This window comes from Acanthochromis polyacanthus, chromosome 22, assembly GCF_021347895.1.
Source record: "Acanthochromis polyacanthus isolate Apoly-LR-REF ecotype Palm Island chromosome 22, KAUST_Apoly_ChrSc, whole genome shotgun sequence".
Taxonomy (NCBI): Eukaryota; Metazoa; Chordata; class Actinopteri; family Pomacentridae; genus Acanthochromis; species Acanthochromis polyacanthus.
Genome location: NC_067134.1, coordinates 16,212,180 through 16,233,136, shown reverse-complemented (window position 1 = coordinate 16,233,136; position 20,957 = coordinate 16,212,180). Strand labels below are relative to the sequence as shown.

At 42.6% G+C, this 20,957-nt stretch overlaps 3 protein-coding genes across 4 annotated transcripts; 1 reads left to right on the top strand and 2 right to left on the bottom strand.

The window, feature by feature from the left end:
• Positions 1–13: 13 nt before the first annotated feature.
• On the bottom strand, positions 14–2,381 carry LOC110962161 (protein jagunal homolog 1-B). The gene is made up of 4 exons (XM_022210071.2): positions 2,237–2,381; positions 1,202–1,299; positions 594–666; positions 14–512 (listed from the first exon to the last, which is right to left on the bottom strand). The coding sequence occupies exons 2-4, from the start codon at positions 1,288–1,290 to the stop codon at positions 123–125; spliced, it is 552 nt and encodes a 183-aa protein (XP_022065763.1). The 5' UTR covers positions 1,291–1,299; positions 2,237–2,381; the 3' UTR covers positions 14–122.
• Positions 1,306–16,793, top strand: gart (phosphoribosylglycinamide formyltransferase). Of its 2 annotated transcripts, none has more exons than XM_051943548.1 (23): positions 1,306–2,098; positions 3,799–3,886; positions 5,426–5,575; positions 6,359–6,454; positions 6,523–6,697; positions 7,165–7,276; positions 8,285–8,353; positions 8,442–8,567; positions 8,650–8,737; positions 8,826–8,911; positions 8,988–9,156; positions 9,981–10,212; positions 10,455–10,549; positions 10,899–11,008; positions 11,183–11,381; positions 12,483–12,734; positions 14,207–14,359; positions 14,496–14,699; positions 14,830–14,988; positions 15,318–15,448; positions 15,591–15,732; positions 15,814–15,929; positions 16,221–16,793. In XM_051943548.1, exons 3-23 carry the CDS (start codon positions 5,431–5,433, stop codon positions 16,416–16,418), a joined length of 3,057 nt encoding a protein of 1,018 aa, XP_051799508.1. In that variant the 5' UTR covers positions 1,306–2,098; positions 3,799–3,886; positions 5,426–5,430; the 3' UTR covers positions 16,419–16,793. The 2 variants fall into 2 exon arrangements, with proteins under 2 accessions (XP_051799508.1, XP_051799507.1); XM_051943547.1 differs by lacking the exon at positions 1,306–2,098 and adding an exon at positions 3,530–3,621.
• On the bottom strand, positions 16,513–18,851 carry n6amt1 (N-6 adenine-specific DNA methyltransferase 1). The gene is made up of 6 exons (XM_022210072.2): positions 18,580–18,851; positions 18,410–18,496; positions 18,237–18,327; positions 17,330–17,413; positions 17,099–17,240; positions 16,513–17,026 (listed from the first exon to the last, which is right to left on the bottom strand). Exons 1-6 carry the CDS (start codon positions 18,714–18,716, stop codon positions 16,911–16,913), a joined length of 657 nt encoding a protein of 218 aa, XP_022065764.1. The 5' UTR covers positions 18,717–18,851; the 3' UTR covers positions 16,513–16,910.
• Between the last annotated feature and the right edge of the window lie 2,106 nt (positions 18,852–20,957).

Genomic DNA, 20,957 nt, shown 5'->3' with positions numbered 1-20,957 from the left:
ATGACACATAAGCAGCATTTCCAATCACATTTTATGTACACAATGAAGCCAATACAAAGACTCAATTATAAAAACAGGCCTCTGCAAGTCTGCTGGCGACAGTCCACAACCAAGCGCTGCATTCATTTCTTCTTCTTGTCCTGTGTGCTGGTGAACCACTGGTCCAGTAGCTTCTTACTGTAGTAGATCTGCCAGCCGTGTACTTGCACAGATATGACGATTACCAGGTACATGACTGACACAGCAGAGAAACCGAAGATGAAGCGGTAGGCTTTGCCGTGGCGATACAGCTGCTGAGCTACAGGGAACATCTCCATGCCGCCGTAGATGAGCGGCGCCACGCAGAAGAGCCCGGCGCTGATCATAGAGATGACCAGGTAGCTGATGTTGTTGCGGGGCAGCGCCAAGAAGCTGAAGACTGTGGGGATGATGCTGAGGAGGTAGGGGTACTCCCACTGGTATGGAGAGGCCACCACCTTGTGGGACACCAGGCTCAGCTGACTCACCGTCACCTGAGGAAGAAAAGACGACTGTGGAGCTCAACTCTTGTAGCAGTGAGAAAAACAGCAAAAACACTAAAGGTTTGCTCTTACCTGAGCTGCCATGAGCACCCAGATCAGCAAATGGACGATGTTGAGTTTACGGATTTCAGACTTCAAGGCAACACTGAGTGCAAAATGATAGAACAGTTACATTAAAGGTTGACTGCGCTAATGAATTTTAAACTTGTAAAAGCTGCCAAATTCTCAAAACAACAATTGAAATATTGCAGGAAAACCTACTTTCACGAGAAATACTTCCCCAAAAATGTATGTGCCATGAAACTGAAATGCTTTTTTTTTTTTTTTTTTTTCTTTCTTGCATTTGCCCAGGCGCTAAATAGTTTGGGCTGTACCATGTTTTTGTTGAATAAGAGAAGATTAAGGCTGTGATCTACATGTTCCTCTCATCAGTTCTCTAATATCTCAAAAAACTACTCACTTGTTTCTTTAAGCTCACAGACACAAAGTCTTGTGAAAAACATACTACAAATTCCTTTTAAAATGTTTTTACACAAGCAAACATTTAATTCTTTTGTAAACAGTGTGTCAACAGATGAAGGTGACTCGGGCTTCAACTACTGAATCAAGGCTGAGTTGCAGATTTACATCCCTGTATTCTGTGATACTGTTATTTTTCACTGTGTTGTACATAAACTAACCTCATCTGGTAGTGAGCAGCAACCCGCTCCCGGTGCTGGAAATCACTGCCATCTGTGCCGGCTGCTCTCGGACCTGCTCGAGAAGCCATAATGGATATCTGAAAGCAAAAGATGCACAAGTTCAACCTTGGATTTTTCTTTCAAAAAGTTGTTTCACACTTCTGGTTAAAGCTGTTTGTGTGTATTATATGTAGTATTGTTTCCGATGTTCATGGAATGCATGTTTAATATACTCGTTACACTGTAACTAATGCAAATAAGAGTTTTAAATATAAAATAAAGAAATTCTGTATCTCTGGTATCCAATGGAATATCATTTTTTAGAATATAACCCTTATAAATGATATTGGATTCATGTTTTCACAGTTAGAACATTCAACTCATAATATAGCACCTGCAATCACTGACAAGTAATAAATTAAATTGGTCCTTGAAAGCTTTCACAACCACTCTGGTGTACAGAGCAGATAAAAATAATGCCAACATAAGGATAATTGCTTCGACTTGCAGTCATTTTTTGACAAATGTCTTTTCATGTATTTTTGTAGTTTTGGCCATTACATTAATTCATTATACTATCGTATAATAATGCCCCTAAATTACAAAACTATTTTAAAAAAACAGTCCAACAGTAACACCATTTTAAATCTAGATTAAAGGTTAAAAAAAGCTTCACAGCCGCAAACATGCTTCAACTACACAGCTGTCCATTCACTGTTCCTTAGCTAGCATTGCTAAGTTAGCATGGGTACCACTTAGCAGCGTTTCTTCGGTTATCTTCGACTCGACTTGAGAGCTTGTTGGTCCAAATGATTCAGCAGAAGCTCCAGCTCATTTCGGGTGTTATGGCACACGTCGGCAGGTTAATTGAAACGGTTTGTACAGCGGATACAATAGGTAAGATTTAAGCTAACAAGCTAATGCGTACCATTAGCTGCTGTAGGTCACACAGTGGGAGGCAAATATGCAGCTGGAGCAGCTTTACTTTCACCTAACATCAATGAAAACACATCAGGGATTGATCACAGCTCTTACCTTTCACTTGCCGTTTATCATAAAACGCATTCAACCACAGAAATGCTTGGTTAAAGTGGCTACACAGCAGCTAGCTGTCCGGAGAAATGCAAAGCAGGAAGAATGAGGGACAGGAAGGGAGATGATCCAACTCTGATTGGTCAGTTTGTCTCCTTCTTCCTGCTTTTCAGCTCCTCCAGCTCTGCCTCAGGTGTGACCAGAGAGTCTATGGGTGTGACAGATGACCTCCAAAAATCATCCTCAAATCATCACATTATTTCAACAATCTCTGCTCCACCATTTCTGATTTGCCTGAAAATGTTATGGAATAAAATATGGATAATTATAAAAAATAGTGACTGAAGAAACAGAGTGAGCTGTTAGCAATTTGACTTGAATGAAATCATAAACTTATTCTAAAGTCTTGCTTAATCAGATTAGTTCATTTCTACATAGGGTGACCAAAACAGAAGAATTAGGAGAGTAATAGTAAATATGCCTTGAATGTGTATTTTTGATATAGCAGAGATAAATTGTGATGCAGGTATTTTAAGGCAATACAGTTCTCAGTAATTTGACATTTGAGAGATATTGCAAATAGGTATGCTCACTTCTACATGTATTTATATCAGAAGACTTGTCTATGATTGCTGTAAAGGCTGTGTTAAGGATGGTGGCGTCAGGCCTGCAATGTTATTTTAAAGTCTCTCTTTTCCATACTTCAAATTAAAAGTGTGCATTTTAGCTGAATGCTGAGTTATTGTATGATTTTCTGAGTGCTGTTTGTCTGTTTTTTAAGGATGGTATTGACCAGAATAGTTGACAATCTCAGTTAGTCTTTTCTCAGGTTAAATAGTGCCAAAAAAAAAAGAGTGAAAGTTAAAATAGAATAAGTGGTGACAAATGTTTGTACTTTTAGACAAATATAGGAAATATTACATCAAAGTTATAACATTTCTATTTTTGCATCTATTATCCAACTCGGCCCAGTGTGATTTTTTTTTAAATTTATGCATTTTTTGTGTGTATATTTAATTGTTTTGTAATGTTTTTAATTGTTATCGCCGTTTTATCTAATTTGAAATTTAAAACGTGTATCTGTATGTACAAATGCGCTTTTAAAAAATATATAATTTAGTGGAATTATTTTATATTTGATATTCTGCATATAAATTGAATGTACATGAAATTCATTTTGGCTAGTTTGAAATGAAAGATATTTTATTCAACATTAAAGAGTTTTTTTCTCCAAAGCAGCTAGCTTAAAGACACTCGGCTAATTGATGACTGGTGGCCAATTAACTACTTAACTACAATTCCCATGATGCACTCGAAAGTTACACGAAAGGAAGTAAAACAATCCCCCCCAAAAAGTTGACCCAAATTAGTTTATACCTCAAATAAAGGTAAGAAAAAGACTCATACGTCAACGAATTACCACCGTTTTAAATGCTACGTCGCACTTTTAGCTAACTTTGTGTCGCGTTTGTCGACATTTTGCTTCACTTTGTACATCATTGTGTTACATTGGATCCACGTGGTGTGTGTGCCCTGATAACACGAGTTTGTATCCACTCGTTCAGTCAGCAGGCTGAGAGCTGCGGCTAACACCCGACTGCTGTCCTCCTCCGGGCTCCGACTATTTCCTGCAGCATTCACTAATACGCACAGGTGAGTGTTAACCTTCGTGCTAGCTGTTCCCTCCTCTACGGTTTGACGTGCTAATGTCGCTAAAAGAGCTTTAAGGTCACTAAACTGTGAATATTTGAATTGAAAAGCAGAAGTAATGCATCTTACTCTTGTATTACTTGCCTGCACACACAACCCAGTCTAGTTTGTTGGAGAAAATACATGTTAATGTCTTTAAATTGCACAAGAAATGCATGTTCTTCAGTGCAGATCCACGGTTTAAATGCTTTTCAGAGACCTCTTTAAATCACTGCAAAGTAAATAAAAAGCTTCTGCTACGTTCACCAGAAAGGCAGTGGGGTTTATTGATAAGAGAAGAAAATGCAAAAAGCTCAAAAATGACACTTTAAAGTCAGTTGAAAGAAGTACAGCTGCAACGATTAATCATTTAGTAGTTAAATATTCAATTAATTGCTGGTTTGAGTCATTTATTTAGGAAGAAAAGTCACAATTTTGAGATTCCACCTTCTTAAATGTGCATATTTTCAGTTTTTCCCTCCTCTATTACTTTAAACTGGATATCACTGGGCAAGACATACAATGTTAAAGTGTTATCAGACTTTAGGAAGCAGAAAACCATGCATAGTTTGGCTCCTGCCTCCTGCATTTAATTTTCTCTGACATGTGAGTCACATGAGTGCAGTGGTTTCAATCAAAGTCTGTAATTTTGGAAACATGTGCGCTAAACGGTGCAACACTCGCCTCTTTGTCCTGCATCTCATCCCAGTTAGTGTTGGAGGAAGCTTTTAGACTGTTGCTCAACCCTTCTGGTAATAGGTTTCAGGTCTGTGCAGATTGGGATGGTTTGAACTCTGACCCTGGATTGTTTGACTTGTACTACAAATAAAACTCATTTTAGCCTCTTTTAAATCAGCATCCTGCACACCAAACGCGTCTATTAGCTTCAGCTGCTTTTTACAAACTGCTTTCTGAAGTAGTTCTGTAAATCTGGGACGAAATAAGCCTCAAATCATTCAGGATTTTCCGTCAGTGATGTGGTTTTATTGATCCAAATGTGTCACGAGGGGCATTGTTTTCCAAAATCTATGTAAATAAAGTTAACTATTAACTAACCACCACTTAAGATAGTGACAGAAAAATAGCAAAGGTCTTGACAGGATTCTTTGCAGCTCTAAAATTAGCATATTTTTGATGTTACACATGCAAATAATGAATAAAACTGCAAAAGAAACAAACAGGGTATCCTCGTATGCAGAGAGGGAGGCTGAAGCTGTGTAATTTACTGTATATCAGCCTCGGTAATGGTTCTTTTCAATGCAAATGAGCTGCTGGTGACGAAGGCATGCAATTATTGACTCGTGTTTTTGTTCTCGTTGATTGGATCCTTGTTGGATAACATAAGACCCCAGGCCTGAGAAAAGGTCAGCGCTTCCTCACAGCACAGTTATAGGTCAGTCCTTGCATGCAGTTAAGCTCCACAGACGATAAAAGGCGAGCTGGAAGCGCTGGCTGCCGTGTGTCGCTGGTTTCAGGCGTTTTTTTTTTTTTTTCCTCGTTCAGGTGTCATGGCGGAGCGGGTGCTGGTGGTCGGCGGCGGTGGACGGGAACATGCTCTGGCCTGGAAACTGGCTCAGTCGCCCCAGGTTCAGCAGGTTCTGGTGGCTCCGGGAAACGCCGGCACGGCCAGCTGTGGCAAGATCAGCAACTCTGGTAACACAAGAATATAGCAAGGCTCCCTATTAGGCTCTTCTATTGCAGTTTTAATTCGACAAAATATACATCTGATCATTTGGCAGCCCAAGTTAAAATTTCAGATTTCACTTTTTGTCACTCCAGCACTCCAAAGACTTGAGATGTTTTCATTTTTTTTATCTTTTGAAGACCAAGAAAGCCACAAACCACAACTGTTCAGTTAAAATAGGAGGATTTGTTCAAGAAATGTGCTTTTATTTGAGCACATTTCATATCAACAGTGTCATTCAGTTTACTATTTAGTTTTTACATTTGTGCTGGAACTGTAATGTTTGGGGATATAAGGGTTAATATAAAAGGAAAATACTTAAAAAGCATCATTATGTTGGGAGAAAGACACATTTTTATAGCTACAAGGACTTAACAACGAAGCAGAGAACACTTCAAAATGTTATTGATGTGTTGGTGGGCTTCTTTAAAGGATTTTGGAACAAATAGCCACACAGGAATGTGAGTGAATAAAGTCCATGTGATAATTTGGAACAAATGTCTATGTTTTTAGACAAACATTCTATTAATATTTAGATATAATTGGAACATTTGTATGTGGAACTTTTTGTAAGTAAGCAACTAAATACAATAATACTGAGATGTTAATGGTGATTTTTCACAACTTGTATGGTTTATATTTTTATTTAGCTCAATTACAGCCAAAATAAATCACAAATGTAACTGTAAGTCAAACTTTTATCGTGGATATTAGAGCTGAATAGTGCCTCCTCTGTGATTGTGTCCCTGCAGAGGTTTCGGTGAGTAACCACAGCATCCTGGCTCAGTTCTGTAAGGATCACCATGTGGGGCTGGTTGTGGTCGGACCTGAGGTTCCTCTGGCAGCAGGTGAGTGTCTCCGCCTTTTTCCTGCCTCGTACATCTTATTCTTCGCTCACGTGCACCATTTCTTCCAGGTATCGTGGACGACCTGACGGCTGCCGGAGTTGCGTGTTTTGGTCCTTCAGCCAAAGCGGCTCAGCTGGAGGCCAGTAAGAGTTTTTCCAAGGCCTTCTTGGAGCGTCACGGCATCCCCACGGCTCGCTACGGCTCCTTCACCGACCCCGAGCAGGCCTGCAACTACATCCGCACGTCAGTACAGTAGATCCAGGCGTAACCTCTACAGACACACTTCACTGTGCTGCTCATTTTTTACAGAAAGTTTTGTTTTCAGAGCCATTAAACACACAGAACTGAGATCTTCACTGAAGTCTTGTTTCTCAGATGAGTTAATGATCTAAGATGTAATAACTGCCTTCCCTGTGAGAGCACCCTCAAACACACAGATCCAACATAAACAGCCAGAACTTTTTGCTAACAACAAAAGAAAGTTCTTTGTGCTCGCTGAAAGTCATTTTTGGGCAGAACGGCAGCTGCCATATTCTGACAGCCTTCATCCATATGGATCCCAAACAACAGTGTGCACTGCCAATGTTAAATGGTCCACAAAAGAAACATTTCATGCTCTGTAACGGCGTCGCAGCATCTGTTTGTCTGTGAAAAGATGTTTGTTCTTCCTGCAAATATTTGAGTTTGCTTCTTTATTTTGGGCTCATCAGGGCCGACTTCCCAGCTCTGGTGGTGAAGGCCAGCGGTCTGGCAGCAGGGAAGGGAGTCATAGTGGCCCGAGATCAAGACGAGGCCTGTCGAGCTGTGATGGACATTATGAAGGTATGAGATTATTAAACGTTTCTCTGGTTAATCATTAATCTTGGGCTGAACATTGACAAGGAGTGGGGGAAAGGTCCATCAGTACGTGGCCAAAACTTTATTGAAAATAGATAAATGACTGGCATCCTTCATGAATATTCAGACACAGCTGCCCACTGAGAGTTCCTGCTAGTACAATGATGAATGATGTCCCAATCAATCAATTGAAAAGTTTTCATTTTGACATACGAGTCTGTTGTTTTTTTGTTTTTTTTAAAGTCATGTCAAAAAAATGTAAATTGTCTGTGACTGAACATTGAAGAACAAAAACGGCGAAACTTCCAAGATGGATGAAAACCTTTTTCCAGACGCTGTGTAAGTGAAAGGGGTCATAGTGATGAACTCGCAGGGCCTTGTTATCGACTCTGGGGGGGGGGGGCAATTCTTCTGCAACTTGATGGCAACACCTTTGACCAATCACACTTGAAGCACTTTTTGCACTTACTACAGGTTTTTCCTTATGTCTGAATTCTTGCTTGTGTTGTACGTTGCTTTGGACAAAAGCGTCTGCTAAATGAAATTGTAGACTGAACATAATCACTGTAACCTTTCATGCTTCCCAGAGGTTAAATCCAGGCAGAGGAACTGCAGCTTTGGCTTCAGTTTTCAGTCAGAGGTTGCCGCTTGTTCACACATTCCATTTTATTCCATAAATGAATCCTGCTGTGAAATCTACTTTCTTGGCAGTGATTAATCTTTCTAAACTTTAGTCTACCTCGCTCATGTGAACCTCTTTCTCCTCTCTGGATCTTCCCAGAAGAAACAGTTGCTGCAGAGGCATTTAAACGCTGTTCTTCTCTCACTCACACAGTCTGACTTTAAAGCTGCTCTGCTGCCTCGGGCGCTGAGTCACCTGGTTATTCAGCAGAATAATATCTGGTGGAGTCTCAGAAGTTGCTGATATTCATCTCTTGGAGGAGGAAATTACATTTTTCAGTGTCAACAGTTTGCGGTGTTTGTGCATTGCAGGACCGAGCGTTTGGATCTGCAGGGGAGGAGGTGGTGGTGGAGGAGCTTCTGGAGGGAGAGGAGGTGTCTGTGAGTGGAACGTTTTCACTGAAGTGCTCCAGGACCATTTTAAAGTGTGATTTTTCAGCCAAACTGATCATTTATTCTGGTTTTATAGTGCCTATGCTTCAGTGACGGCCACTCGGTGGCGCCGATGCCTCCAGCGCAGGATCACAAGCGGCTCCAGGACGGTGATCAGGGCCCAAACACCGGCGGTATGGGAGCCTACTGTCCCACCCCACAGGTACCAGATTCAAGGGAAAACGTTTTAAGTGCTCAGTAATGAACACAACTTGATTCTTGTGTTGGTCTTTAATGTTGCTTAGGTGAGTGAGGAGCTGCTGCAGCAGATCAGAGAGTCAGTTCTTCAGAAGACTGTGGACGGAATGAGGGAGGAGGGAACCCCTTATATAGGCAAGTGCTGACTGTCTTTTATTTTGAATGTTTCAGAACCTGTGACTGAGGTGCTCATTTTCCACATCTTTCTATTCTTGTTGTCCAGGTGTGCTGTACGCAGGACTGATGCTGACCAAACAGGGACCAAAAGTTCTGGAGTTCAACTGTCGCTTTGGAGATCCAGAGTGTCAGGTGAGTTTCACTTCCTGTCCGCTCTCTGAATCTCCTCCATGTTTAAACGCTGCTCCTCACTGCTGCTGCTTTCCAGGTGCTGCTGCCGCTGCTGCAGAGCGACCTGTACGAGGTGATCCTGAACACTATGAGCGGTAAACTGGCCTCCAGCGCCCCCGTGTGGCACCAGGACAGCTCTGCAGTCACAGTGGTGATGGCCAGCGCCGGTTACCCCGGTTCCTACCAGAAAGGAGTCCCGATCACAGGTCCAGTTCTTCTTTTCTATCAGAACCAGAAACGGTAAAAACAGAAATAATAACCTTTTGCACTCTTCAAAAAATTAAAAATTCAGTGTTCTCGAGGATGGACTTCATTTTCAAAGGTAAAATATTCTATAATCAAAGTCCATCCTGGTCAGAAGCTGCAGATACATTTATAAGTTGGTTTTCCCTCTCGCTTTGTGAAACGGAAAATAATGCACTGAAGTACTTTCAGTAAATCTCAAATCTGAGGTGGATTTTAATAAAATGGTCTTTAAACATATTTTCTCTTGGTGATGAATTGTAGCCGCCTTAACCAAATAAACAACATCTTTCGCTTTCCGAAATTAATGGAAGGACAAAGATGATCAGAAGTGTTGGTGTGAAATTTTTGTTGAATGATTTTGATGACACATTAATTTTTGTTGAGTTTTTTGATCAGGTTTGGTTAGGTTTTCCAACAGAAATGCAGCTGAGTTGTTCAAGGGCAGTCAGAAAGGTGAAAATCTGACTTTTCTCTCTGTTTTTGCAGTTTGTGGTTCAGATAAATACTATGATCTGGACATTTTTATCACAACATGCCTCTGAAACCCCCCTTATAACCTGTGTAATATTGGACTGAAAACAGGACTTAAAAATTGACACGCTGAAGTTTTTTTTGTTCTTCATTCATGTCGTATTTCAGAAAAAAAAATCAACTCATGTCTCATTTGAAAGCTGGATGAAACATTTTCATGAGGATTAGAATTCCTCTAATCTTGAATTTTGAGAAACCACTTCTTCCTTTTATGTGCAACGTCCAGCTCATTCTCAGTCTGTGTCCCCCTCAGGTCTGACACAGCTTCAGGATTTGGGGCTGCAGGTTTTCCACGCTGGCACCGCCCTGAAGGAAGGGGGCGTGGTCTCCAGCGGGGGGCGGGTCCTGACGGTCACGGCGGTCCGGTCGTCCCTGGAGACGGCGCTGCAGGCGGCCAATCGGGGCGTGGCGGCCGTCGGCTTCCCGGGTGCCGTTTACCGGCGCGACATCGGCCACCGAGCCAGCGCTCACCTGAACCGGCACAGGTGTGTGTGAATGTGGCTGAAACACTGAAACAGTCCTCTTCTGAGCACCACTTTATTTCTGTTCTGTGTGTCATGTAGAGTAATAAACTTCACTTTGGTCATAAATGTGTCCTCGTTTTTCTTTTCAAGGAAATAATTCTGTTAATTTGACGCTTAAATCTAAATTAAAGCCTCTTTTCTTTAACTGTAGACAGGTATGATATGTAAGTTTAGTGAGTGTTTTTCCGCTGTGTCTCTGACAGAGGTCTGACCTATAAGGACAGTGGAGTGGACATCGCTGCTGGTAACCAGCTGGTGGACATGATCAAACCTCTGGCCAAGGCAACATCCCGCCCCGGTAACTTTACTCTCATGTCAAAAACTAAAGCCTGAGCATGAAATCCTGTCTTGTAAACCTAAATCCTGATTAGATGCTTGTGTGTCAGACAAGAACAGCACCTGGAGAAAACTTTAATCCTATTTTCCTGGTTCCAGCAAACAGTGTTTTGTTGTTCAAGCTGCTGACTGGAGGCTTTTTCTCATTAGGAAACAAATTCCAGCGTTTTCAGTAAATGGAGATGTAAATGCTGTGATTTTTATGTCTGTGTAATGATAAATTCAGCAGCTTCAGTGTAAAGAGATTTAAATTAGAGTAAATGAAGCAATCAATGAAAGCAAGAGTGAAGAGTTTTTTTGTGTTCCATCAGGGTGTAATGCAGAGCTCGGAGGCTTTGCTGGGCTGTTTGACCTAAAGGCTGCAGGGTTTGTCGACCCGATCCTGGTGTCTGGGACGGATGGAGTCGGGACCAAGCTGAAGGTGCAATGTCAGTTCATTTAATCTGAATTTTTGGGGAAAAAAGAGACTTTGTTAGGTAACGAATAGTAATCCTCTCTCTGCTAAACTGTAACTTTTTCAATCAGGAATTTGCTGTCACTGTTTAAAGATTACAAGAGTTTTGCTTTGATTAAAAATGACATCTTTCATCATAAGATCGCCCAGGCCTGCAGACAGCACGGCGGTCTTGGTCAGGACCTGGTGGCCATGTGTGTGAACGATGTTCTCGCTCAGGGTGCCGAGCCGCTCTTCTTCCTCGACTACTTTTCCTGCGGCAAGCTGGACGTCGATGTAGCCGCCTCAGTGGTGGGCGGCGTCGCAAAGGCCTGCGAGATGGCCGGCTGTGCTCTGCTGGGTAACGATTATCGGAGTCATTTAATGTTTAGTATCTGCCAACACCATTTTCCTCGATAACAAACACTTAAAGTATTGTACATGCAGCTGTAGTACCTGCTTGTTCCACCAGGTGGAGCCTTTAACTGTTTACCGTTGTAGCAACAAGTTGAGGTGAATCGTTCCATGTTGTAAAAACTGCCTTGTTTCCAAATAGCTTTGCTTTATGTCCATAAATCTTTATATCTGGACTACGCTCCCTGATGTTCAATGCGAGGAAGTGCATTTCATTTCAAATGGATAGAAACTTGAGCGCAGTTGTGAGAAAATCAGTTTTTGCGTGCAAGGAGCATTGCTGCGACTAAAACAGGAGCAAAAATACATGAAGGGAAATTAGTGAGGAGGCTATTCGTCCTCATGTGTAGCCATCTATCCATTCATCCATTCTCTATACACCGCTTTATCCTCACTCGGGTCGCGGGGGGTGCTGGAGCCTATTACAGCTGACTTGGGCGAAGGCAGGGGACACCCTGGACAGGTCGCCAGTCTGTCACAGGGCTACATATACAGATGAACACTCACACTCGCATTCACACCTACAGACAATTTAGAGTAACCAATTAACCTCAGCATATTTTTGGACTGAAGGAGGAAGCCGGAGAAAACCCAGACATGCACAGGGAGAACATGCAAACTCCATGCAGAAAGATCCCAGGCCCACCCCGGGATTTGAACCAGGGATCTTCTTGCTGCAAGGCGAAAGTGCTAACCACTACTTCACTGTGCAGCCCATGTGTAGCCAGTTTGGTGAAATGTTTTGTTGCATGATGGCGAAAGGCAGTTTTGCAAACACACGGAGAATCTCATAGGAATGAATGGAGTTCCATTTGATTCGTATACGAACATACAGCGAATGGGAAATGAAGCATAAAAGGGCACCATGACAAAGTCTTTGTGACGCTTAATGACCTTCAGCCAGTGCATATGTATTCAATGAAGTCGTGAGTGACTATGACATAATTTTTTTGTCCCTGTGGCTGATAAAACATTTCAACATGTGAGAATGGATGTAAACCAGTCAAATTATGATAAATGGTTTATTCATAGTTCCTTCTCTGTCCAGGTGGAGAAACGGCAGAAATGCCCGGCGTCTACGCTCCAGGAGAGTACGACCTGGCCGGGTTCTGTGTTGGAGCAGTGGAACGAGGAGCCCTGCTGCCCCGGTTGGGGGACATCGCTGAAGGGGACCTGCTGATCGGAGTGGCCTCTTCTGGGGTTCACAGCAACGGCTTCAGCCTCGTCCGCAAAGTCCTGGAGAAGGTGAACCTCAGCTACAGCTCCACCGCTTCTTTCAGCAATACGGGACAGACTGTCGGTGAGTCAAACGTCGTCATGCACATCTCAGCTACTGGTGGGAAATAATTGGTTTAATACATGGAAACTGGATTGCTGTGACATTTTAATGTTCCCTGCTGAATAAACAATAGTTTTCTGATTTTCCATGTGGTGCATTTAAATAAGTGATATTCCCATCAGCCATATTTGTGCTTGGTACTAATTCTAAAATGTTAGCATTCAGTTAAAGCATTACAGTGGCTCAGTACAGATTCAGAGCCTGAAGACTTCTATTAGATTAGATTCAAATTTACTGACATTAAAGAAAAAATGAAGAAGCAGCAGCGTATAATCAGAATGGTGTAAACACGGTCTGTTACAGTCATAACCATGTTTATGTAGTGAGGATGATTAAAAATAACTGTACAAAATTTAGTTTCAATGGTAACAGCTTGTATTCACGTTTCTATTTTATTTCCAACAAAGTCTTTTTGAAGTATTTGCATCAGATGGTTTATAAAAGGAAATATTCTACAACTTTTAATGACAGTTTGTATAAATGCAATGTTCTTGTAACTCACTACAGTTTGCTTTTTCAATGAAAAAGATGAGCTTTCCCTCTTTACATTAATAATTTATCTGATTTGATAGAAGGTTGGACTGTATTTGCTGAAAGTCAGCTGAATCAGATGTGAACTATGGATGTAGTTCAATAGCAAACAAAGAAAAATCCTTATTTTCCATGAACCAGAACAACAGCAAATCGTCTCCAGTTCCAGCTTCTCCAGTGTGAGGATTTTTTTATTATGAGCTTAATATCTTTGGGATGTTATCAGAAAGATTTGATACTCATAAAAGAAAAAAAAACGACTTACGGGCATTTGAACTTGAGAATAGAGACAGTGAAGAGCATTTTATTAGTAATTTCCAGCTGTTTAACCCATAGACTGTGTATATAGTGGACGTAGCATCTGGCTCCAGAATTGAAGTCAACCCGGAAGTGTCAAAAACTTGCGATATCCCGCCGTCCGCTAGGGTTGGCTCCAAAAAGCTTTTGCTCCATAGACCCCAATTCATTTTTGGAAAAAATAAAATTTGATAGACTGATGTTCTACAGCTCAGGATTTTTTTCCCCGTTAGTTTTCATGGTCAAAATGAGAGATCAGGTGGCCGATCTTAAAATAAATCAATACTGAATTTTAAATAAATCGTTAAAGTTGGCGGAGCCAGGGGGCGTGGCTATACTTGATAGACAGCAACAGAAGCCTCTGCGGTAAAACGTGGGCGGGATAAGAGAGTTCTCAGCCAATCCTGTCCCTAGTTGCTCTCCGGTCCAGTCTGTTTGATGACGCTTTTTACGTCACTGGCTCCAAAAAATCCAAAACGGCGACCAGGAAGTAGCAAAATCCGGGCTTCATTTTCTCGCCGTTGAAACCAACGGGTGATGTCACGGTTAGTTTACGCCTGGTTTAACCACAGATTGCTACCATTTCACCTTAATTCTGCGTTCAGGGGAGGTTTTGCTGACCCCAACAAAGATCTACAGTCGCCTCCTCCTGCCGATTCTTCGGAGCGGAGCTGTCAAAGCCTTCGCTCACATCACTGGTGGGGGGCTTCTGGAGAACATCCCCCGGGTGCTGCCCCAGGAGCTGGCAGTGGATTTAGGTGAGATGAAAACACTTGAACATAAAGGAAAGAAACTATCTGAAAAGGTGGTTTGGCATTTGACAACACATAGAAGTGATTTTTGTTATTTAAGCCTCAGATGGTTCTCATGAATGTTCCCACTCTGTATCCTCAGACGCCTCGCGGTGGAGCATCCCTGCTGTGTTTTCGTGGCTCCACCATGAAGGGGGTCTGAGCGAGGAGGAGATGGCCCGAACCTTCAACTGTGGCCTGGGGGCCGTGCTGGTGGTGGCCCCCGTGGACGCTCAGAGGGTCCTACGGCAGCTCCAAGCCGACGAGGAGGCCTGGATCGTGGGTTCGCTGGCCCACAAGCAGCCCGGTGAACCGAACAGAACACACAACAACAAACACCCAGAATTATCCCCAGAGCGAACGAATGAAGTCAGCAGGTAGACGAAAAATTAAGCTGTTCTAAAAAATTTTTTTTTTGTGTGTGTCTGTTCTTGCAGGGGCAGAACCTGTGGTGGTCCGAAACCTGAAACACAGCCTGCTGAATGCAGGACCGGCCTCCAGGGGAGACTCGGGGGTCGAACAAAATGTTGGTTGCCATGGCAACAGCATCACACCATGCAAGAGGATGAGAGTCGGTGTTCTCATCTCTGGCACAGGTGTGTTTTCGTTAATGCTGACAAGTCTCTGACCGGAGCTGTGTAATGTTAACTCCTGGTAGTTAATTATGTTACAGCACAACTACCACACAACTTGGACCTAACTACCATGTTATTTCTACACATGGTTTTGTCTATCGATTTTAAAATTACAGTCAAAAATGAACTCAGTGACAAAAAGTGTGACAGGAACAGAAAACATCCAGAAACTCTTTGGGGTTTAGAGAGGCTGTTTCTCTTGTTAAGCGATGTCTTCTCATCAAGCTCTGCAAAAAAACAAAAATAAATGTGTCCCACATTGTTAGTTCTCTCCCAACTTGTTCTTCCAGGCACCAACCTGCAGGCCCTGATAGAGCAGGCCAAGCGTCCGTCCAGCTCAGCAGAGATTGTGGTGGTCATCTCCAACAGACCGGGAGTCCAGGGCCTGAAGAGAGCGTCGCTGGCCGGCATCCAGACACGGGTAAGGGCAGTAATGGAGATTAGCTGCAGAACGTTCCTCAACACAACCAGCGTACACAGTGACGAGGGGATATGTGACAACGACTGCTTCTTTTAGGACGCTGGAAGAAAAACACACAAACCCTCTGTTGTTTCCCAACCAGGTGGTGGATCACAAACTGTACGGCAGCCGTGCAGAGTTCGACGGCACCATCGACCGCGTGTTGGAGGAATTCGGGGTGGAGATGGTCTGTCTGGCTGGATTCATGAGGATCCTCACTGGGACTTTCGTCAAGAAATGGAACGGTGTGAAAATGCTGTTTGGACCTCGTCAGTTCTTACGTTTGCACCGTCAAGTACGATGACTGACTGCGTTTGTCGTCACAGGTAAACTACTGAACATCCACCCGTCGCTGCTGCCGTCATTCAAGGGTGTGAACGCTCAGAAACAGGCTCTGCAGGCCGGAGTGCGGGTCGCCGGCTGCACAGTCCACTTTGTCGCAGTAAGTTGAAGATGCTGTTTAACCCAAAACCTGTGGGGGAGTTTGAAACACCCGTTTTAACTAAATTGCCATGTCATTTCTGACCTTCCTTGAAAATTTCATCCAAAACTGTTAGTCCATTTTTGAGTAATGTACGCTGATCGCCACAAAACTCTGCCGTTCCTTGGTGGAGTAATAGAAATGTGACAGTAACAAAGGGAAAAAAATCCCAGAAACTTGAAAAGGTCAAGCAAAGAGGCAGATCGGTGAAATGTTGATTGAAGCTGCTGTTTTTTCTGTTGCCTCGTTCAGGAGGAGGTGGATGCAGGCGCCATCATCGTGCAGGAGGCGGTGCCGGTGATTAGCGGCGACACGGAGGAGAGTCTGTCGGACCGAATCAGAGAAGCCGAGCACCGAGCTTTCCCCGCTGCTCTGGAGCTGGTGGCCAGCGGCACCGTTCGGCTGGGAGAGGACGGACACATCGTCTGGAAGGCCAACTCTGAGAGTTAAAGAGAGCAGATCCAGCTCGCCTTACTGCACATTCAACTCCACCAGGTTCCTTAAACCGGGTTTAGAATCCAAAAGAGACACTAACAAAGCAGACTGATGAGTAAAAAACACATTTACTGTTTTTAAAAGCATCAGCTAAGGTCAAAATGTCAACTTTTTACTGTTCCACTACCCTCAGATGTCCTTTTTTACAAAGTGTCATGTTGTTTGAGCTTGTAAACGTAGATAAAGTTAAATAGTAACATTTCAGCTTCTTGTGAAAAGAACGAAAAATACATTCCAACTGAAAATAGATTTGCATTGAAATGATGTTAGTCTTAAGTGTGATTATCCTGACTGTCTGCATTATTAAACCGGTCTGGGTGAATGCAAGGAGTCATTTCATGTGGCGTTTGTTTTATTCCTCGAGAGACGCTTATCGTTTGTTCTTGCAGGATTCTGTCCAACAAGGCAGAAGAAACATCCTGAAACTGTCCATTAAGTTCTTGTAGTTCATATTTGTTGGCTCCTGTGGAAGCGCAGGACAGACAACCTTTCGTTTCCAGCTCTTGTAGACAAACATGATTCTCCCTTCAAGCCACGTTGACCCAGTAATCGGATGATCTCCTCTGGTGAGAAAAAGACATACGTTTTCATGCAGGTGATTTCCTTCATTGGAGAAAAGACAAAAATCAACAAACCTGGATCGTTCTCAGCGATGGTGATGAGGTAAAACAGGCCTTTACTGGACAGCAGCTGTGCTACAATGGGAAGGAATCTGTCAGTCACCTCTCGGCCTCGATGCCCTCCAGCCCAGGAAGCTTCTATGCCAGTGCCACCGACCTGAATGAGATGCAGAAACGCTCAATGAGAACACATGGACTAGTTTCACACCTCATAACTATAGAATCTACCAAGGTGAACCAAACCACCTCCTCTGAAGGCGTCACCACGTACGGAGGGTTGAAGAGGAGGACGTCCACTTTCCCACAAAGCTGAGGCAGAAGACACTGAACCTGAAGGGAGGACAGGAAGACGGGATTATCGTTAGCCTAATAGCATAATTGCCTAAGTCATTTTTTGGCCTTCATGACTTAGGCAACTATGCTATTAGGCTAACGCTATGCTGGCTTAACTTCACCTCTACAACATTAAAACCTCCTGATAGCATTTAGGTCATCCTGGTGGCGGTGGGGTCTCCATGGATCAGATCTGATTAGATTAAATGAGAATTTGCTACTAGAGAGTTCAATTACTTCCTGTTAAAAGCATGTTAATTGATGAAGCAAAAGGTGAAAGACGTGTATTGCGGTTTAGCTGCAGTATCTGTTAGTCCCACCAGGTGGAGCTTGGGCAGCTTTGTGTTGGGAAGTAGAGAGCATTGTGGGAACTTGGGTTTCTGTTAAGTTCATTGGGATGTTAAATGCTGTCAATTGAGTTCACGATGTTTGCTACTAATGTTTTATTGATTGACGATTGATCAGGCTACCAGATATTGGTTAAGATTGTTCCAACTTACATCCCTATTTGTGACCATATATTAAGTGGGTGGTACATGTCAAAGTAACATCCACATAAATATTGAGTTTGAGTATCCATCATTAAAATTCTAAATATCGACAACTAACTTTGAATGAGATATGTTGAATAAAGGTGAATTACAGATATCTTGAACTTGACTCATGATTAGTCAGAAGTAAACTGCAGATATCTGAAAGTGGAATTAGTAGCAGTTAAAACACTAGTGCAGATGTCAGCACTCCTCGCTGTGGATATCTGCAGCTGATTTCTAGATCTCAGTAATGAGAAACACCAATCCTTTGAATGGTAGAGTCCTACCAGGTCAGTGATGATGGGCTGCAGGGAAACATCGTTGCATGAGGCTGTCTTTGCCGTGCATCCAGCTGCTGCAGGATTCACATCAGTGCAGCTGCAACAGAAACACGCAATCACTGCATCCATTTGCACGCTTTATGAAGCACACGTAACTGGAACATGGTCGAGAAACTCACATGTACAGAGCTGAGGGCCCAACTACTGATGCCAGGAAAGCGGACACCACCCCAGAGCCGCTGCCCACCTCCACACACACCTCCGGGCTGGAAACGGTTAACAAGAAACGCAGCAGGTGAGAGGTGAAGTCCGGCTGAGAGGAAGTTAATAAGAAAGAGTTGAAGTGAACCTGAGCCGCTTCAGTCTGTCCGCATCTTTCTCCAGAGCGTCGATCAGCAGGAACGAGTCCTCCGCCGGCTCGTAAACATCCCAGAACTCTGCTCGTCCAGCGTGACCGTAAACCGGAGTGTTAAAGCTGCTGCACATGTCGACTAACGGCGGACCGGTGAGTCGGTTTCTACAGTTTCTAACTCTTCATTAAAATGCCGCTAAAAACGAAGACACCACGAGCTGCAAATTCGCTTCGCACTTCCTGTTTACAACGAACGTCTCGGTGACGTAGTTAACCCCGGATGTGCTGCTCCACATTCTTTCACTTTAAAACAAAAACAAAAAAAAACAAAAAAAAGTAAACGAGTCAATTTCATCCATAACAACTTGAAGCCTCACAAAAAAAGAGTGTATTTACTACAAAATGGCAACTGTGCTCATGTGCTAAATATACTTCCTATTTTTTTGATTAACATATGAGTTACTCCGCCAAGGAATGGCAGGATATGACGATTGGCATTGGTTTGCTTGCCTGTCTGTGGGCAAAATTATCCAACAATGGACTAACAAATTTGGATATAATTTTCGGGGAAGGTCAGAAATGACACAAGGACTAAGAGATAGCAGCACGTCATCACTGTAACATATAAAAAGCAAATTGAAAAACACACAGCTGGGACATGTCAGAGTTTCATTAATCTGTGAAATGGGCACGATTTGGGACTTTTAAGGTACTGATTCCGCCTCCATGTCTGCAAGAGGCCTGGTTCACACTTGGCTGGATAGGAGCTAATGGAAAGTGCAGCTTATCTGTAATGTCGACAACTTTTCTTTAAAATGATGTATTTACATCAAAACCAGAGATCAGGTGGCCAATCTGAAAGTAAATCAATATTGAATTTTATACAATGTTTAGTGACATCACGGGGCGGTGCTACGTGATTGACAGTCTACGGTGGCCCAGAAGGCCAAACACAACAGAAAAGTGCGACACACGAATGCAAAACTCACAACGGAAGTGTGCAGCGGCCAGAAGAATGGGGGACAATATTTTCTGACACTGTTTTGATTGCGGGAGAGTTTAATGAAATTAGAATGCTGCTGCTCAGTAATTATTATTAATGTCGTTATGTGTTTTCATAAATCAGAAATGTCGGTCACCATGTTGAAATTGTCATAACGTTCTGTATGTGCTCTGCCGTCGTTTGGCTATTATGAAACTAGCTCTGCAGTGAGTAGTGCTAACTGCTAGCGTTATGCTGGTAATGCTTGTAATTCAGATGAAGGTAACGTTAAAGCCCTGACCATATTAGATAATACACTAATCTGGGAGAAGGAAGACTTATAGCTGAGATCATTCTTTGAAAGTGACGTGTTCTTAATTGCTTTCAAGTAATTAAAATCTAGTGCAAAGGAATAGTAACGTTAACGTTACATGCATGGTCTGCCATGTAGCCTATGGAACACTTGCTTTTAAAGTAGCAGCGTTAATCTGGATCATTTTGTAGATAAGCAGGGCCATCAAACTCAGTTCCTGGAGGGCCACTATCCTGCATGTTTTAGATGTTTCCCTCTTTAAATACACCGGGCTTTAACGTTACCTTCATCTGAATTACAAGCATTACCAACGTAACGCTAACAGCGTTTTTTTTTTTTTTTTGTGAGCTAAAGGACATGACCATTTTAAGGTTCCTCACAGTGGAACTGGAGGCCAAGACAATGTCATCCTGATTAACTATCTGGCTAGAAAGTATCTTTGTAATATGTTCAGGGCCAAATTCATTAACTTCAGTATTGTCTGACTTTGAAAGAAGAAAATTTCAGGTCATTAAGACCTACTTGTAGTTTGATTAACTGATATGTTTAATTCTTAAAAGATTAATAAAGCAGAGTGTCATCTGCATGGCTTTGAAAGCTGATGCAATGTTTCCTAATAATATTGATGAAGGCAGCATTTGCCCAGTAAATGGTACCGATCCAATTATAGAACCCTGTAGAACTCCATATTTAACTCTTGTGTGCATCATTATTAGCATCGACAAACTGGATCTGATGACACAATAAAAACACAAACAATTGATGATTATTCATTCTGTCATTTAATAATAGTAATATTATAAAACACCACACCATTAGGATTGTATATCAGACAGACACCAGTATACTTTAATATAGTATTTATATAACCTTGTGTGTGTGTGTGTGTGTGTGTGTGTGTGTGTGTGTGTGTGTGTGTGTGTGTGTGTGTGTGTGTGTGTGTGTGTGTGTGTGTGTGTGTGTGTGTGTGTGTGTGTGTGTGTGTGTGTGTGTGTGTGTGTGTGTGTGTGTGTGTGTGTGTACCATTTTATGCATTTAACTATCAAAGTGAGGACATTTTGGCCGGTCCTCACTTTGAAA

Coding starts and splice junctions, on each gene's coding strand:
- gart (XM_051943548.1), top strand. CDS start 5,431: ATGGCGGAGCGGGTGCTGGTGGTCGGCGGCGGTGGACGGGAACATGCT. Junction 8,568..8,649: donor CCTACTGTCCCACCCCACAG/GTACCAGATTCA, acceptor AATGTTGCTTAG/GTGAGTGAGGAGCTGCTGCA. Junction 15,733..15,813: donor TTTCGTCAAGAAATGGAACG/GTGTGAAAATGC, acceptor TTGTCGTCACAG/GTAAACTACTGAACATCCAC.
- LOC110962161 (XM_022210071.2), bottom strand. CDS start 1,290: ATGGCTTCTCGAGCAGGTCCGAGAGCAGCCGGCACAGATGGCAGTGAT. Junction 667..1,201: donor GCTGCTCACTACCAGATGAG/GTTAGTTTATGT, acceptor TTTTGCACTCAG/TGTTGCCTTGAAGTCTGAAA. Junction 513..593: donor GGGTGCTCATGGCAGCTCAG/GTAAGAGCAAAC, acceptor TTTCTTCCTCAG/GTGACGGTGAGTCAGCTGAG.
- n6amt1 (XM_022210072.2), bottom strand. CDS start 18,716: ATGTGCAGCAGCTTTAACACTCCGGTTTACGGTCACGCTGGACGAGCA. Junction 18,497..18,579: donor GACAGACTGAAGCGGCTCAG/GTTCACTTCAAC, acceptor AACCGTTTCCAG/CCCGGAGGTGTGTGTGGAGG. Junction 17,027..17,098: donor CATCGCTGAGAACGATCCAG/GTTTGTTGATTT, acceptor TTTTCTCACCAG/AGGAGATCATCCGATTACTG.